The following is a 17,879-nucleotide window of genomic DNA, read 5'->3' on the forward strand; positions in this document are numbered from 1 at the left end:
CAGATCTGTGTTTTCCATACAGCAGAAACCGACTCCCTGCACAAAATCTAAGACTCCAAAAGCACACTTCTTCCTCTTCCCTTGAGAAAGAAGCCCCAAAGTGACCAGACTGCTCCCGTGCAGATCTGCCACTCTCCATAGCTACACTATCTCTCTCTTTCCCATGAAGCAGAGCATAGCAGGTGGAACAGACTCCTCACGTCTGCCACACTTTGAGCATTATTAGACTAGTCTTTTATAGGAATATTCTGTTGATGTAGTCCCAAAGTTGTAAATCTATATATATATAAATGCTCTGTGCATAATGAGTACCTTAAAAACAAAAGAACCAATGAGCAAAATCACACCAAATTTGGCAACAAAATATCTCACTACACAAGGAATGACCATCAATCAAAAAAATTATGATTTCCTGTCGTAGTCCCTGTGAATCGCACATATGATATCTCTGCGCTTGCGCAATAGCTTTCGGAACCTTCTAGAAATAAGAAAAAACACTTGACTCCTAGCTGGCCCCACCCACCTCTCCCCGAGTATAAGTAGCCCGTGGGAGGGGCCAGCCGTCAGTTCTCTTTTCCGCTTCACGGATAGCTTGGGAACCCTTGCCTTTGCTTGTTATCTCTACCTTGACTCCTTCTATCGGACTGATCATCTCCTTAACGGACTTTACTTGTTTGGCTTGACGAAGGTATTGGTTTGTGTTTTGGACTGCTTTGTTACCGGCTTGACTCGGACTGCCTGACTATTCTGACTTCTCCAGCCTTTGACCCGGTCCGTTCCTCGACGATCCATCATGTCTACTACCTCCTTCAAGAGGTGTTCCAATCCCTCTTGCCCCAATACCTTCCCGGACACGGACGGCCACTCCCTATGCCTGGCCTGTCTGGGCGAGGGTCATCTGGCCCAATCCTGTGCTGTCTGCTTGGCTTTCACTGCCCAAACGAGGAAGAATAGAGAAGTGCGCCTTAAGGCCGCTTTATATGAGAAAGCCCTTCTTCCTCCGCCACCCCCTGGGCATGCTGGGCCCTCTCCCGGCCCCAACTTACCTTTTTCCCTTCGGGACGATCCTCGGGCCAAGAAGAAGGCCAAGAAGCCCAAGGAGAAGGGCAGCCAAGATGGCGGCCACCCTGTTCTGCCGAAAAAAGCGGTTGCAAAAAGAGCGGGAACCGCGGCCAAGGCCTCCGCCCCCCCCCCCCCCCCCCGCCTCTCGCTGAGAGGGCTCTGGGCGGCTTCGTGCGACCCCTGCCGGCCGCAGACGCTACGGCAGCCTCTCCTGTTGCGGCACCTTCCGCGTCGCAGGCGAGAGAACCCCCCGCACCGCATTCACCGATGCCCACGCTCCTGCCTCCCGATCCCGCCTTCCCTCCAGCTCTAGGAGGGACTCCTCTGATGCCTACGTCCCTCTCTCCAGGGCCGAATGCGGCCTCGATCCCGGCTGGGATCCAGAGCTCGAGAAACCCAGCCGCGAGCTCTGAACACATGGAGACTCCGCCCCCACAAGAGGCCGGCAGGGACACTCCGCCCATCCATGCTGCTGCTGAAGCCCTGCCCACCCAGGGCCCTAGCGTCCCAGCGCTGGCTGGGACGAGCCCCACAATGGCATCGATGCTGGTACGGAGCCTTGCGGTACCGGAAGGGAGCCACGGACCCGCGATGCTGCCTCCGCCTGCGGATCCTCCCTCTCCCGAGGCGAGGTCGTGCAGATCGGGCCGATCCATGTGCCACTCCAGCAGGCGCAGGCGGCGATCCCGATCGCCCTCTCGGAGGAGTGGAAGATCTCGGCACCACCGACGCCGCTCCCACACCAGGAGCAGAGCGCGCTCCTCGTCCTCTTCCTCCTCCTCCTCCTCCTCCTCCTCCTCCTCCTCCTCCTCCCCTCCGCGCAGGAGGCGTCGGCGCAGCTCGAGACTCTCGCGCTCTTCATCCCGCCGCAGAGGAATCTACACGCCGGCCCACGCGCCACCACCGGGGTGCTGGCAGCTGGGCCCGACGGGACAGCTTGTCTACGTGCCTGTGCCCTCACATCTGGCGATGCCTCCCCCAACAGCACCCCAGCACCTGTCGACGGCGCTGATGGCCGGGTTGGTCGCAGCAACGCCTGCCAGGCCAGGAGCCTCTGTATCCGTTATGGACCCCGCAGGTGGGGCCTTAGACATCAACTCAAACCACACATCTACTCTGGCCCCTCGTCGGGCAGACCTGGGGATGCCGGATGGGCCCAACCCTGCTGGAGCACTGGCCATAGCGGACCAACCTGCTGTTCCTTTGGCCGCACCTCCACACGTACTGCAGGCCGCGACTACTCCACTGATGGCCCCCAGTACGGACCTTGCTGACCCAGTGACCCAAGACGACGTAGAACCACCAGACACTGACTCAGACGCTGAGCCACATGAGGCTCCTCAACCGCTGGGGGGTGAGGACAATGTTTTGCCCGCAGACTTTAATAAATTCGCTGCTTTAGTGGAACGAATGATTAAGGCCTTGGAGATACCCGCTCCGAAACCTCCGGAGCATGTGGAGGACCCAATGTTCCCTTCGGAGGAACAGAATGTGGTTGTGTCCTCCACTCTTCCCCATCTCCCATACCTACTCAAGCTGGCCAAAATAATCGATATGCCCCCTTCGTCGGTACCGGCGGTGCCTAGACGCTTAGACTCTATGTATAAGATAGATATGGCCACCGCTAAATGGGTTTTAGCGCCTCCCAAAGCCAACACGGTGGTGGCCGAGGTGTCGAAATCTAAACGTTCTAAGCCTTCCCAGACTGCTCCCCCTGACAGAGAGGGTAGGAAGCTGGACACGCTAGGGAGGAAGGCCTATCTTTCTGCGGGCCTCTTCACGCGTATGGCCCACTACGCAACCTATATGTCAGGGTACCAGACCCTCCTCTGGAATCGGCTGCTACCCTACATAGAGGTCTTACCACCCGAGGACCAGCGCTTCACTAGAGCCCTGCAAACCGAAGCTCTGGCCCTCGCGAAGCTCCAGAAGGACTTCGCAAAACACATGGCGGAGGCCTCCGGTAACTTGTTCGCCACCGCCACCTCCATCAGGCGGCACGCCTGGTTACGGGCCGCCAACCTCTCGGAGGAAGGGAAGGCCCTCGCTGAGGACCTTCCCTTCCACGAGGAGGGGTTGTTCAATCCCAACACCGATGACCGGCTTAAACAAAAGCAAGATGTAAGGCAGTCCGCATCCAAATTCGGCTACACATGGCAGCCATACCCTCAACAGAAGGGGAGGTGGCAACCAGGTACCTCCTCCTACCGGAGGCCTTTTGGTAACTCCTATTCTACACCCTTTAGGGGCAGATTCGGGGGCCAGTCTAGATTCCAAGGGGGGAGGAGAACCCCCTACTCCCAGAAACCAAGGACACAACCTTTCCAGGGAAAGTCCAAGGCTCCTGGTGCCTCAAAGAAGCGTCTTTGACGCCCCCCTACCCAACTCTACAGCGGTTACAACCTCAGTTGCATGCCCCTCCATGACCTCGCTACCCAAGATACCCTTCCCTCTCTGTTTAGATGTTGAGGTTCAGGGGATTCCTTCAGGGCCGTTGCCCTTTTTCACTGACCGTCTCTCTGGGTTCTACTCTGAGTGGGAGATTACCTCAGATCGTTGGGTGTTAGCCATTGTTTCAGGAGGTTACTCTATAGAGTTTGTTGATACTCCCAGGGTTGGTTTGTTCAGGGACACCCAGTCTTCTATGCAACTCATGCAGGAGATTAAAATGTTACTAGACAAAGGGGCTATTTCCATGGTTGATCCCGCTTCTGCTCCCTTCTGTTTTTACTCTCGTTATTTTTTGGTGACTAAGAAAGGCGGTGGGCTGCGTCCCATTTTGGACTTGCGAGAGCTCAATAAACATATCAAACCGAAAAGGTTTCGAATGGTGACTCTTGCTTCCATTACCCCACTTCTTCCTAAACGCGCCTGGTTCGCTACCGTCGACCTCAAGGACGCGTATTTCCATATATCCATCGCCCCACACCACCGAAGGTTCCTATCCTTTAGAATTAACGGTCAGTCTTACTGTTTTAATGTCCTCCCGTTTGGCCTTTCTACGGCCCCGAGGGTCTTCACCAAGTGTATGGCCGTGGTGATGGCCCACCTTAGGACCAGGGGAGTCACGGTCTACCCCTACATTGACGACTGGCTGATTGTGGCAGATACTTACCGTAAGCTCCAGACACATGTCTCCATGGTCTTGTCTCTCCTCCAGTCCCTAGGTCTCGTCCTCAACCGGGAGAAGTCCGTCCTGGTGCCGACGCAGCAGATCCGGTTCATCGGAGTGCTCCTGGACTCCGTCCACGAGAGGGCCTACCTCCCAGAGGACCGCTTCGTCACCATCGCAGACCTGGTGGAACAGATTCGGATCGAGCCCCACGTGACAGCCAGACAGCTTCAAGTACTACTAGGACACATGGCGTCAACTACATCGGCCATCCCGTACGCCAGGCTTCGCATGCGCCCGCTACAGTCCTGGTTCCTGTCCGCCTTCAATCCTTTGCTGGACAGCCCGTCTACCAAACTATCGGTCCCACCCTGGGTTCGTTCGTCACTCCAGTGCTGGTTGGACCCTGCATGGGCTTGCTCGGGCCTGCCTTTCCACATCCCCTCTGCTACGAGAACCGTCACCACGGATTCTTCCCTGACAGGGTGGGGGGCACATTCTCAGGGTTTGGTAGCTCACGGCATGTGGTCAGGCCAAGAAAACGAGCTCCACATAAACGTTCTAGAGCTCATGGCAGTCGACAGAGCTCTAAAATCCTTCGAGAGAGTGGTCACGGGTCAGGTAGTACAGGTACTTACCGACAATACGACGGTAATGTACTACCTGAACAAGCAGGGCGGCACTCACTCCCCGAACCTACTGACATTGTCCATTCAGATTTGGGAGTGGTGTATAGACAGGGGGATTCATCTCTTGGCAACGCACGTGCCCGGGGAGCAGAACGTGCTGGCGGATTCCCTCAGCCGCAACCCGTTGGCACACCACGAGTGGTCCCTGAACGGAGAGGAGGTCTACAGACTCTTCCGAGCGTGGGGGACTCCGGATATCGACCTCTTCGCGTCGAAGTTCAACGCCAAGTGTCCCCTCTTTTGTGCGAGGGCTCACCCCTCCACGGAGGAGGGTTGCCTGGGGGACGCCTTCCTCCACACTTGGACGGGGTGGACAACGTATGCCTTCCCCCCCTTTCCCCTGCTGCTCCGCACCGTAGCGAAGATACAGAGGGACGTAACCTGCTGCATCTTAGTAACGCCCTGGTGGCCGAGACAGCCATGGTTCTCCCCCCTCCGCCATCTGGCGCGGGGAATATTTGTTCGGCTCCCCTACAGACCCGACCTGCTGACATGCCAACAAGACCAAGTACTGTACCCAGAGGTACACAAACTGAAACTCACGGCATGGAGAATCCTTCCCATCACATAAGTTCTTTCTCTGACCTCCCCGACACAGTGCTTAGAATTATTGAGGCGGCCCATAGGCCCTCTACTAAACGCTCCTATCTGTACAAATGGTCCAGATTTACATCCTTTTCTAGGTCTCGCGGCTTGAACCCCAGCTCAGCACCGGTCTCTGTTATACTTGATTTTTTGGCCTCCCTTATGGACGCAGGCCTCTCCCACCCCTCCATTAAATGTTATCTAGCCGCCATTTCCTGGTTCCGTAGGAAATCAGGTATGCCTTCCTGTTTTGCAGACCCATTAGTGAAGACGTTCCTGAGAGGGATTTTGAACATCAGACCCCCCATCACCCCCGTAGTTCCTTCGTGGAGCCTGGACCTAGTGCTTAAGGTACTGATGAGACCTCCGTTTGAACCGATGGCGACCGTCAGTTTGTCCTACCTTTCGTGGAAGACTGCATTTTTGGTAGCGGTCACATTGGCTCGCCGGGCTAGCGAGCTCTGTGCCCTCAGGGCAGACCCACCTTATTTGAAATTCCATTCTGACAAGGTTGTTCTGAGGACTGATATAGCCTTTCTTCCTAAAGTTTCTACGTCCTTTCATCTCTCCCAGGACTTGATTTTACCCTCCTTCTTTCAGAACCCTACTTCCTCCCTGGAACAGAATCTACATCTTTTGGATGTCCGCAGGGCTTTGGCCTTCTATGTAGATAGGACCGTCCATATCAGGAAGACTCCTAGACTCTTCATTAAATATCGCCCTGATGTTCTGGGAGGCCCGGTTTCTTCTCAACGACTGTCTTCATGGATCGTTTCCACGATCCAACTGGCTTACCGCATATCTGGCACACATCTTCCTCTCCCGGTGAGAGGCCACTCGACGAGGTCTGTCTCGACATCAACGGCTCACTGGAGGGGCGTCCCGTTGGATGTAGTCTGCTGGGCGGCCTTGTGGTCGTCCCCCCTCTCCTTCGTTACCCACTACAAGATGGACGTTGTATCCAGAAGAGACGCACAGTTTGGCAGAGCTGTCTTATTCTCCGCGGTGGCATGACGCCCACCATCCAAGGTGAAGAGCTCGCTAATCTATCATATGTGCGATTCACAGGGACTACGACAGGAAACTATAGGTTGCTCACCTGTAACCATGGTTTCCTGAGTAGTCACCTGTGAATTCGCACATCCCCACCCGTCCTCCCCTCGAGTGTCATGCCCGCGTTCTGTCTGCTTGGGGCGGAAAAGAACTGACGGCTGGCCCCTCCCACGGGCTACTTATACTCGGGGAGAGGTGGGTGGGGCCAGCTAGGAGTCAAGTGTTTTTTCTTATTTCTAGAAGGTTCCGAAAGCTATTGCGCAAGCGCAGAGATATCATATGTGCGAATTCACAGGTGACTACTCAGGAAACCATGGTTACAGGTGAGCAACCTATAGTTGTGTCATTTGGGAGTTGTAGTTGCTGGGATTTATAGCTTACCTACAATCAAAGAGCATTCGGAACTCCACCAACGATTGAATTGAACCAAACTTGGCACACAGAACTCCCATGACCAACAGAAAATACTGGAAAGGTTTGGAGGGCATTGACCTTGAGTTTGGGAGTTGTAGTTCACCTATATCCAGAGAGCACTGTGGACTCAAACAATGATGGATCTGGACCAAATTTGGCATGAATACTCAATATGCCCATATATAAACACAGATGGAGTTTGGGGGAAATAGACCTTGACATTTTGGAGTTGTAGTTACTGGGATTTATAGTTCATCTACAATCAAAGAGCATTCTGAACCCGACGAATGACAGAATCGGGGCAGACTTCCCACACAGAACCCCCACGACCAAAAAAAAATACTTAAGGCCATCCAATCCAGCTCCCTTCATCAGGGCAAGAAAACGTAATCAAAGTCCTCCTGACAAAGTCCTCCTACAATCAAGGAGCATTCCAAACCTCACCAACGATGGAATTGGCCCAAACATCCCACACAAAACCCCCATGACCAACAGGAAATACTGTGTTTCCTGGTGGTGTTTGGGGACCCTTCTGACACCCCCCTGGTGACCCCTCCCCCTTGGTGTATTGACTTCCCAGGTTGAGAAATGCTGCCTTAAGGCCATTCAGTCCAGCTCCCTTCACCAGGGCAACAAAACAAAGCCCTCCTGACAAAGGGCCATCCGGCCATTCACACACACACACACATATGTATATGACAGATGCAGTCTCAAAGATTTCAAAGGGACCCCTAAAGAAGGACAATGATATGTTACATGTTCCAGAGTAGGCAAACCAGACACTCTCCACATCAACACTGCCAAAGAAACAACAAGAAATACTGTTTACCCTCAAGCAGAAAGACATTACATATATTAGAAACCAACACATTCTCATTACTTCATTTCCAGATCACCAGGCTGGGCCACAGCAACGCCTGGCAGGGGACAGCTAGTTAATAATAGACAACTTCCATCCTGGCTTCATCTCAGTTTCCTGGCTGGATGTTGATCTTCTTGATTGGTGTTGATCTTATGTTGACTTCCTTCTTAACATAAGGAATGTTGCAAACATTTCCTTAACTTGAAAGAACCATTCTCACAGTTCTTATCAAGTCTCATTGGCAGGTTTTGATCACAGTTCCGCAAGCGGATAGTTAGTCATTGCAGTCATTATACTGGTGTTTCCAAAATTATTAGCTCCATTCCTTATATCCTTCAATTCATTCCCACACATGATTATTAAATTCACATTTATCAGATCTGCACATTGAATTTCTTGTGACAGTTGTGACTCTTAAGATCCTAGAATCTTAGAGTTAGAAGACACCTCGCGGGTCATTCAGTCCAACCCCTTTCTGGCAAGAAGCAGGAAAATCTCATTCAAAGCACCCCCGACAGATGGCCATCCAGCCTCTGTTTAAAAGCCTCCACCACACTCCGGGGCAGAGAGAAGGGTGGTGGAGGCTCCTTCTTTGGACTTCCTTTCAGATTTAGGTTGACCCTGAGCGAGGGCTGGGTAAATGACCTTGGAGGGCTATTCGTTTGAGGACCCCTGGCTTATTCTTTTCCATATTGACATTCGAAGGAATTTAGACATCCTTTTACTGGTTACGCAATGAATTATTTTTGTTTGTTTTTCATCGGGTCGTGCATTGCTTTGAAAAAACGTTCTGCTTTTATCTTGAGTCTCTTTTTTTTTAAGAGAAGAGAAAAAAGCAGGAAACAAATAATAACAATTTCTAAAATCAAATATGAAACAGGACTAATTTCACTCGTAATTTCATTCCTCTTTTAGTTTTGAATCCAGATTTCTTTTTCCATTCTGTTTCTTTCAAAGCCATAACTTGCTTTTGTCACTGTTTAAAAAGTCACCTTGTTTTCATGATTTTTAGGGGGAGGACTTGCCGCTACCCTTACCTTTGTTTCATGTTCAGTGCAATTGCTAATTACCGTATATACTTGAAGATAAGCAGAGTTTTTCAGACCTTTTCCATGAGCTGAAAAAGCTTCTCTCAGCTTATAAGAGGATCAAGCCAGGCTGCGGAGCCTGGAGGCCATTGTTTGCAATCTATTAGGCTTGGTTGATCAAGAAAAAAATGGTTCTCAACCCGTTTCGTATATAGGGGGCACTGGCGATTCAAGAGAGAGAGAGAGAGCCCCTCTGGCTGGAGGTATATCCCACCTCCGCTCCCTCCTTTGTTTTTGCGCCTACCTTCAGGAAAGGTGGGCATCTCCACCTCTCTCTCTCTCTCTCTTGGTCCCAGTGGCTAAGGAGAAAGTCAGGAGAAGAGGTGACTTTTGGTGCACACGCCGGGGTCTTCAGGCACGCCTACAGACCCAAAGCGGGCCAGGCAAGGGAGCAAGTGCGGCAAGTGTAGTTACTGGGATGTATAGTCCACCTACAATCAAAGAGCATTCTGAACTCCACCAATGATGGAATTGAACCAAATATGGCACACAGAACTCCCACGACAACTCGGTCCCAATGGCTGAAGAGGCGACTTGGTGCGTATGCTGAGGTCTTCAAACATGCCTCCGGACCCGAAGCGGGCCAGGCGCGGTGGCTCCGCCCCTTGGCCCACCAGCGGATTGGGGAGAGGAGAGGAGGCGGGTGGCGGGCCAGGGGATTGGGAAAGGGAGCCGGTCATGGGGAAGGGATCGAACGCGGAGAACGATTGAGCGCCGGCTCTGCTTGCGCACCCGGTGGCCAGGTGGAGCAGGAACGAGAGGGGCGAGGCGAGGCTCAAGGGCCCGGCCCCTTTGGGAAGAGGATCGCCCGGCAGCGAGGCAAGAAAGCCAAGGCTCCCCCCGGACTGCTAGGGCTGTTGTGAGCTGAGGGGGCGCTCCTCAAGTGGAGGTCGAGGGGCATTTACAGAGGCGCCTCTGCGCCCCTGGCAAAAAAAGTGTTCTGCGACTGCTTACTTTGCATCATGGACGAGCCGCCCCTGGTAGGCTTATACTCGAGTATATACGGTATATAGATTTACCATTAGCTGCTGCATTTCCCATCCTTCGCTTAGACTCGAGTCAATACGTTTTCCCGGTTCTTTGTGGTAAAATTAGGTGTCTCGGCTTATATTCAGGTATATACGGTAATAGAAAACATTCTGCTTTTTCCCCTCCCTTTCCCCTTCCCTTTTTTTTGTCTAACAAGTAGAGTTGACCAGGAACTTAATGGGAAACCAGAGCAGAAGACAGAGCAGTAGGATATTTCTGTGCCTTTCTGATTTCGAGCCAAGACCGAAGAAGGTGAGGAAGGAAATGACGTCTTGCGTGGATCGAGTCCCGATCGAAGGAAGAGATCGGCTTCTGGACTTTTTGCCCAAAGGACTGCCTGACGCCGAATGGGAGCCCGAGCTCCGTAGTGACGCTTACTAGCCGCCTTCATTATCACTTTTATACTTCCGTGTCGCAAAAGCGTCCAGAGGCACCCGTTTGTTTTGGGGTTTTTTTTTTTTTATCCTAAATGATGCTTATTCAAGTAAAAATATTTATATGCTTAAATGTTAAGGAAAGAGATATAATATATATATATTTTTATGACGTCTCAAAACAATATTTTATACGGTTTGCCTGCAGGAAATACACGCAGGTCGAATGGGCCGTACAGGACTGCTGTCCTTTATATGGAAATAAAAAGTGCATGACAAGGTCTTATAATGGTTCAGAGCCTTTTTGGCAAACAGGCGTTAGAAATCTCCGTGGATTTGCTTTGCTAGTGAAGGGACTTTGCCATTGCCCAGATTGGATGCAGCTAACCCATGTATATCCTTATTATTATTATTATTATTATTATTTGAAACACAACAAGATGAGTCCACAGCATTATTATTATTATTATTATTATTATTATTATTATTTGAAACACAACAAGATGAGTCCACAGCATTATTATTATTATTATTATTATTATTATTATTTGAAACACAAGATGAGTCCACAGCATTATTATTATTATTATTATTATTATTTGAAACACAAGATGAGTCCACAGCAGCATTATTATTATTATTATTATTTGAAACTCAACAAGATGAGTCCACAGCAATATTATTATTACCATTATTATTATTATTATTATTTGAAACACAACAAAATGAGTCCACAGCATTATTATTATTATTATTATTATTATTTAAAACACAACAAGATGAGTCCACAGCATTATTATTATTATTTGAAACACAACAAGATGAGTCCACAGCATTATTATTATTATTTGAAACACAACAAGATGAGTCCACAGCATTATTATTATTATTATTATTATTATTATTATTATTATTATTTGAAACACAACAAGATGAGTCCACAGCATTATTATTATTATTATTATTATTATTATTATTATTTGAAACACAAGATAAGTCCACAGATTATTATTATTATTATTATTATTTGAAACACAAAAAGATGAGTCCACAGAATCATCATCATCTTCATCATTATTATTATTATTATTTGAAACACAAAAAGTCTACAGCATTATTATTATTATTGTTATTATTTAAAATACAACAAGGAGTCCACAGCATTATTATTATTATTATTATTATTATTATTATTATTATTTGAAACTCAACAAGATGAGTCCACAGCAATATTATTATTACCATTATTATTATTATTATTATTATTTGAAACACAACAAAATGAGTCCACAGCATTATTATTATTATTATTATTATTATTATTATTATTAGAAACACAACAAGATGAGTCCACAGCATTATTATTATTATTATTATTATTATTATTATTAAATGTGAAATATTCTTTGCACAATGGTTATTCGGAAAGTAGGATTACAAAGCATGTAGCTCTCGGGAAATTTCCTCGGGGGAAGTTGGTATCACTGCTGTGTAGCAGGAAGCCAGCAGAAGCAAATGAGCCCACAGCAATTATTATTATTATTATTATTATTATTATTATTATTATTAAATGTGAAATATTCTTTGTGTAATGGTTATCCGGAAAGTAGAATTACACAGTACGTGGCTCTCACTGGAAATTTCCTCGGGGGAAGTTGGTATCACTGCCGTGTTGGAGTAAGCCAGCGGAAGCAAATGAGTCTGCATTATTATTATTATTATTATTATTATTATTACATGTGAAATATTCTTTTTACAATGGTTATCCAGAAAGTAGGATTACAAAGTGTGTAGCTCTCACTGGAAATTTCCTTGGGGAAAGTTGGTATCACTGCCGTATTGCGGGAAGCCAGCAGAAACAAATGAGTCCACAGCAATAATAATAATTATTATTATTATTATTATTACATGTGAAATATTCTTTGTACGATGGTTATCCAGAAAGTAGGATTACAAAGTACGTGGCTCTCGCTGGAAATTTCCTTGGGGAAAGTTGGTATCACTGCCATGTCGTGGGAAGCCAGCAGAAGTAAATGAGTCCGCAGCATTATTAGTAGTAGTAGTAGTAGTAGTAGTAGTATTAAATGTGAAATATTCTTTGTACGATGGTTATCCGGAAAGTAGGGTTACAAAGTACGTAGCTCTCGCTAGAAATTTCCTCGGGGGGAATTTGGTATCACTTCTGTGTCGCGGGAAGCCAACGGAAGCAAAATGAGTCCTCAGCAATTATTATTATTATTATTATTATTATTATTATTATTATTATTATTAAATGTGAAATATTCTTTGCACAATGGTTATCTGGAAAGTAGGATTACAAAGCATGTAGCTCTCAGAAGAATTTCCTCGGGGGAAGTTGGTATCACTGCCGTGTACCGGGATGCCAGCGGAGGCAAACGAGCAGTGCCAGTTGTGGGTAGCTCATCAACTGGCTTTTTGGTGAAGTTTAGAGATGAGTATCTTCATTCCCAACGTTCGCTCTGCAATACACTACCTACATACTAAGGGCATGAACACCACTGCGATTCATTGCAAAATTGTTGGATTTGGAGAAGACATAATGTCACGACAGCATGCAACAAAATGGGTATGGAATATATTGTGAGGCCACGAAGAAACTTCAGAGCCAACCAAAACAAACGTCGTGGGATGCTGACAGTTGGAGTCTGTCTTCTTCATGACAATGCATGTCTGCCCACCGATCATGCAACACAAGAGTTGCATGAGCAAAATGCTCTTTCAGCAGTCACCGGCCAGTCCCTCTCCAATGCCAGAAATACAGCTTAATAGCATAACATCAGAAAATGTTGGCCATTTCCACTACCTTGGCAGCCACCTCTCCACAAAAGTCAACATTGACAGCGAAACACAACACCGCCTGAGCTCTGCGAGTACAGCATTTTTCCGAATGAAGCAGAGAGTGTTTGAGGACCGGGACATCCATAGGGAGACCAAGGTGCTTGTCTATAAAGCTATTGTCCTCCCAACCCTGCTATACGCCTGCGAGACGTGGACTGTCTAGAGACGTCACATGCAACTCCTGGAACGATTCCATCAGTGTTGCCTCTGGAACATCCTGCAAATCTCTTGGGAAGACAAGCGGGCAAACGTCAGCATGCTGGAAAAAGCAAAGACCGTCAGCATTCTAGAACATGGCCATATAGCCCGGAAAAACCTATAACTATGATAATAATATTAATGCTGCTGATGATGATGTACTGCTTTGAAGGGTCTTGATCAAGAGAGAAAACAGGATAGAAATTGTTGTTTTTACTGTTCTTGTTGTTAACCGCTGTGAGTCGCCTAAGGGCTGAGAACAGCAGTATACAAATAAAGTAAATAAATAAATAAATAAATAAATAGAAATATTATTATTATTATTATACTGACACTAATTATTATTTTGTCGCCTCTTTTCTCTCTTGATCAAGACCCTTCAGAGCAATATATTATTATTATTATTAATAATAATAATATATTACTCTGAAGGGTCTTGTTCAAGAGAGAAAACAGGCGACAAAATAATAATAATAATAATAATAATAGTGTCAGAATAATAATAATACTGTACTGCTTTGAAGGGTCTTGATTAAGAGAAAACTGGAAGGAATAATAATAATAGTGTACTGCTTTGAAGGGTCTTGATTAAGAGAGAAAACAGGGTGGAAGGAATAATAATAATAATAATAATGTACTGCTTTGAAGGGTCTTGATTAAGAGAGAAAACAGGGTGGAAGGAATAATAATAATAATAATAGTGTACTGCTTTGAAGGGTCTTGATTAAGAGAGAAAACAGGGTGGAAGGAATAATAATAATAACAGTAATAATAATAATGTACAGCTTTGAAGGCTCTTGATTAAGAGAGAAAACAGGGTGGAAGGAATAATAATAATATTGTATTGGTTTAAAGCATCTTGATCAAGAAAGAAAATAGGGTAGGAGATAATAATAATAGTAGTAGTAGTAGTAATGGTTTTAAGAGTCTTTATCAAGAGAGAAACGGGATAGAGAAAAACTCAAAGCAACCCAGTGATTCTAGCCATGAAAGCCACTGACAACTTGTTGTTGTTGTTGTTGTTAAAGTTTGTGGCACAAAAGGTTTCAGGAGCAGAACGACGACTTCCAAAGCAAGGGCTGCAGAATGAAACAGGAAATAACATTTTCAAACCAGGAACAGGGGCAAAAAATCCCAGTTCTGTGCCTATTTGCTTAGGAGTGTTGCAAATTCCCCAGGGCTGCACATGCATCAAACTTCCCTCCCTTTGCTTTTTTTTCCCCCACCCTTCGGCGCATGCGCCAACCTCAAAGGCAGCCCTGGGCTGTTGCTGTTCCCATTTGGCGCATGCGCACATGTGTTGGAAGTCGGCTGTACCGTTGCCTCGTCTCTATCGTCACGCACACCTCCGGCTTCCGCTTCCGGTTTGGTCGTCCTGAGGGGAAGCGAAGCAGAGAAGTGAAGCGGCATTCTCGTGACCCTTGTTTCGCTTTTGAACCGGTTTGGAGGCGGAGAAGAAGAGCCCCCTCTGGCTTCAGGTAAAGGCGGAGGAGGGAGGGAGGCCTGCCTGCCTGCCATTGGTTTCCCCGCCTATCCGTTTCAAGGTGTGAACAAGCCCTATGAGGAGCGGCTTAAAGAGCCGAGCATGTTTAGCCTGAATAAGAGAAGGCTGAGAGGAGACAGGATGCAGGATGTTCCACAGTTGTGTGACTTTGCTTCATTCTTCCTTCCCTCTCTGTGTGTGTGTGTGTGAATTTCACTATAACAATGTACCTACACACACAGGAGGCCTGCAACACACACACATTATAGATAAATAGATAGAAACTAGCTGTCCCCTGCCAGGCGTTGCTGTGGCCCAGTCTGTTGATCTGGAAAATAAAATAATTTTGGTTTCTAATATCTGTGATGTCTTGATCCTTGTGGGTAAACATTATTTATTGCTGTTCCTTTGTCAGTGTTGATGTGGAGAGTGTCTGGTTTGCCTCCTCTGGAATATGCAACATATCATGTTGTTGTTGTTCAGTCGTTCAGTCGTCTCCGACTCTTCGTGACCTCATGGACCAGCCCACGCCAGAGCTCCCTGTCGGCCGTCACCACCCCCAGCTCCTTCAAGGTCAGTCCAGTCACTTCAAGGATGCCATCCATCCATCTTGCCCTTGGTCGGCCCCTCTTCCTTTTGCCTTCCACTTTCCCCAGCATCATTGTCTTCTCTAGGCTTTGCTGTCTCCTCATGATGTGGCCAAAGGACTTCCACTTTGTCTCTAGTCTCCTTCCTTCCAATGAGCAGCCGGGCTTTCTTTCCTGGAGGATGGACTGGTTGGATCTTCTCGCAGTCCAAGGCACTCTCAGCACTTTCCTCCAACACCACAGCTCAAAAGCACCTTTCTTCCTTGGCTCAGCCTTCCCTAAGGTCCAGCTCTCACATCCGTAGGTGACTACAGGGAATACCATGGCTTGGACTAGGCAATGGATCTTGGTTGCCAGTCTGATGTCTCTACTCTTTACTATCTTATCGAGATTGGACATTGCTCTCCTCCCAAGAAGGAAGCGTCTTCTGATTTCCTGGCCACAGTCTGCGTCTGCAGTAATCTTTGCGCCTAGAAATACAAAGTCTGTCACGGCCTCCACATTTTCTCCCTCTATTTTCCAGTTGTCAATCATTCTTGTTGCCATAATCTTGGGTTTTTTTTACGTTTAGCTGCAACCCGGCTTTTGCGCTTTCTTCTTTCACCTTGATTAGAAGGCTCCTCAGCTCCTCCTCGCTTTCGGCCATCAGAGTGGTGTCATCTGCATATCTGAGGTTGTGAATGTTTCTTCCAGCCATTTTCACCCCAGCTTTGCATTCCTCAAGCCCCGCACATCCTCGCATGATGTGTTCTGCATACACGTTAAAAAGGTTGGGAGAGAGGATGCAGCCTTGCCGTATGCCTTTCCCAATCTTGAACCAGTCTGTTGTTCCGTGGTCAGTTCTGACTGTTGCTCCTTGGTCCTTGTACAGATTCCTCAGGAGAGAGAGAGGGAAGGGGGCTTGGGATGCCCATCCCACCAAGAACTTGCCACAATTTATTATGATCCACACAGTCAAAGGCTTTAGAGTAGTCAATGAAGCAGAAGTAGATGTTTTTCTGACACTCCCTGCCTTTCTCCATTCTCCAGCGTCTGGATATTGGCAATCTGGTCTCTCATTCCTCTGCCTTTTCTAAACCCACCTTGAACATCTGGCAACTCTTGCTCCATGTATTGCTGGAGTCTTCCTTGCAGGATCTTGAGCATTACCTTACTGGCATGAGAAATAAAAGCTACTGTATGGAAGTTTGAGCAGTCTTTCGCATTTCCCTTTTTTGGTATGGGGATAGAAGTTGATTTTTTTTCCAGTCTGATGGCCATTCTTGTGTTTTCCATATTTGCTGGCATATGGCATGCATCACCTTGACAGCATCATCTTTTAAGATTTTAAACAGTTCAGCTGGGATCTCGTCGTCTCCTGCTGCCTTCTTGTTAGCAATGCTTCTTAAGGCCCATTCAACCTCACTCCTCAGGATGTCTGGTTCTAATTCATTCACCACACTGTCAAAACTATCCTCGATATTATTATCCTTCCTATGCAGATCTTCTGTAAAGATAGATAGATAGAGATATACTTGAGGCTTGTGACATATACACATACATATATATATATATACACACATACACACACACTAGCTGTGCCCTGGCCACGTGTTGCTGGGGCCTGAGAAAACAGGAATCCCGGACATGAAACAATCTGGGCTAGGGAACACCTCCCCACAAAGCTGTCCTGTAGGCAGGAAGAAACCAGGCTTTTAAGCTGCAAGGCTTTTCAAAAGTTACGAAGGTAGGCAATATATGTGTATATATATGTGTGTATACAAGCCGTCCCCTGCCTCAAGTTGCTGTGGCCCAGTCTGTGTATGTGTTTTGTGTGTATATATATTTGTGTATATGTGTATATATGTGTGTTTCAGTGTATGTATATATGTGTGTGTGTGTGTGTGTGTGTGTGTGGTTTTGTGCATGCGTTGTAATGATTTTTCGTTTGTTTTTTGGCTTTATAAGCCCCTTCTGATGTGTTTTTCAGTGTTTTTATGAGTGATGGTCACTCGTTGGCCTGAGAGGTGTCTTGTGTCCAAATTTGGCAGCTATACGTCTAGTGGTTTCTGAGTTATGTTAATCCCACAAACTAACATTACATTTTATTTATATAGATATATATGTAGAATAATAATAATAATATACATACACAAACATATTTGAGAGTTGCAACACACACAATATTATAGATAGAGAGAGAGAGAGAGACGTGAGGCTTGTGACATACATATATATATATATAGAGAGAGAGAGAGAGAATAATAATGATAATATATGTACACACACACACCATATTTGATAGTTAGGTAGATAGAAGTACACACAGGAGGCTTGCAATACACACACAATGTTATAGATAGAAAGATAGAGATGTATGTGAGGCTTGCAACAAATATATGTGTGTGTGTGAGTATATGCACACACACACCATATTTGATAGCGTTAGGCAGATAGAAATACACACACAGGATGCTTGCAACACACACACACACTATTATAGAT

The 17,879-nt window shown here is 46.9% G+C and overlaps 2 protein-coding genes across 4 annotated transcripts in view; both read left to right on the top strand.

Annotated features, from left to right (window-relative positions):
- BNIP2 (BCL2 interacting protein 2) overlaps positions 1-10,551 on the top strand; it is a 46,525-nt gene extending 35,974 nt beyond the window's left edge. For 2 of the 3 annotated variants that reach the window (XM_060755798.2, XM_060755800.2), the window contains one exon: positions 10,055-10,551. In XM_060755798.2, the coding sequence (XP_060611781.2) occupies positions 10,055-10,103 (49 nt within the window). In that variant the 3' untranslated portion in view covers positions 10,104-10,551. Of the gene's footprint in view, positions 1-10,051 lie in introns of all 3 variants that reach the window. The other variant, XM_060755799.2, reaches the window with a different exon arrangement.
- A 4,106-nt stretch (positions 10,552-14,657) lies between these two features.
- Positions 14,658-17,879, top strand: part of GTF2A2 (general transcription factor IIA subunit 2) — a 19,669-nt gene continuing 16,447 nt past the window's right edge. The window contains exon 1 of the mRNA XM_060755797.2: positions 14,658-14,803. The gene's annotated coding sequence lies outside the window, so the exon portion shown is untranslated. The remainder of the gene's footprint in view (positions 14,804-17,879) is intronic.

The sequence above is a fragment of the Anolis sagrei genome, chromosome 9, assembly GCF_037176765.1.
Source record: "Anolis sagrei isolate rAnoSag1 chromosome 9, rAnoSag1.mat, whole genome shotgun sequence".
Classification (NCBI taxonomy): Eukaryota; Metazoa; Chordata; class Lepidosauria; order Squamata; family Dactyloidae; genus Anolis; species Anolis sagrei.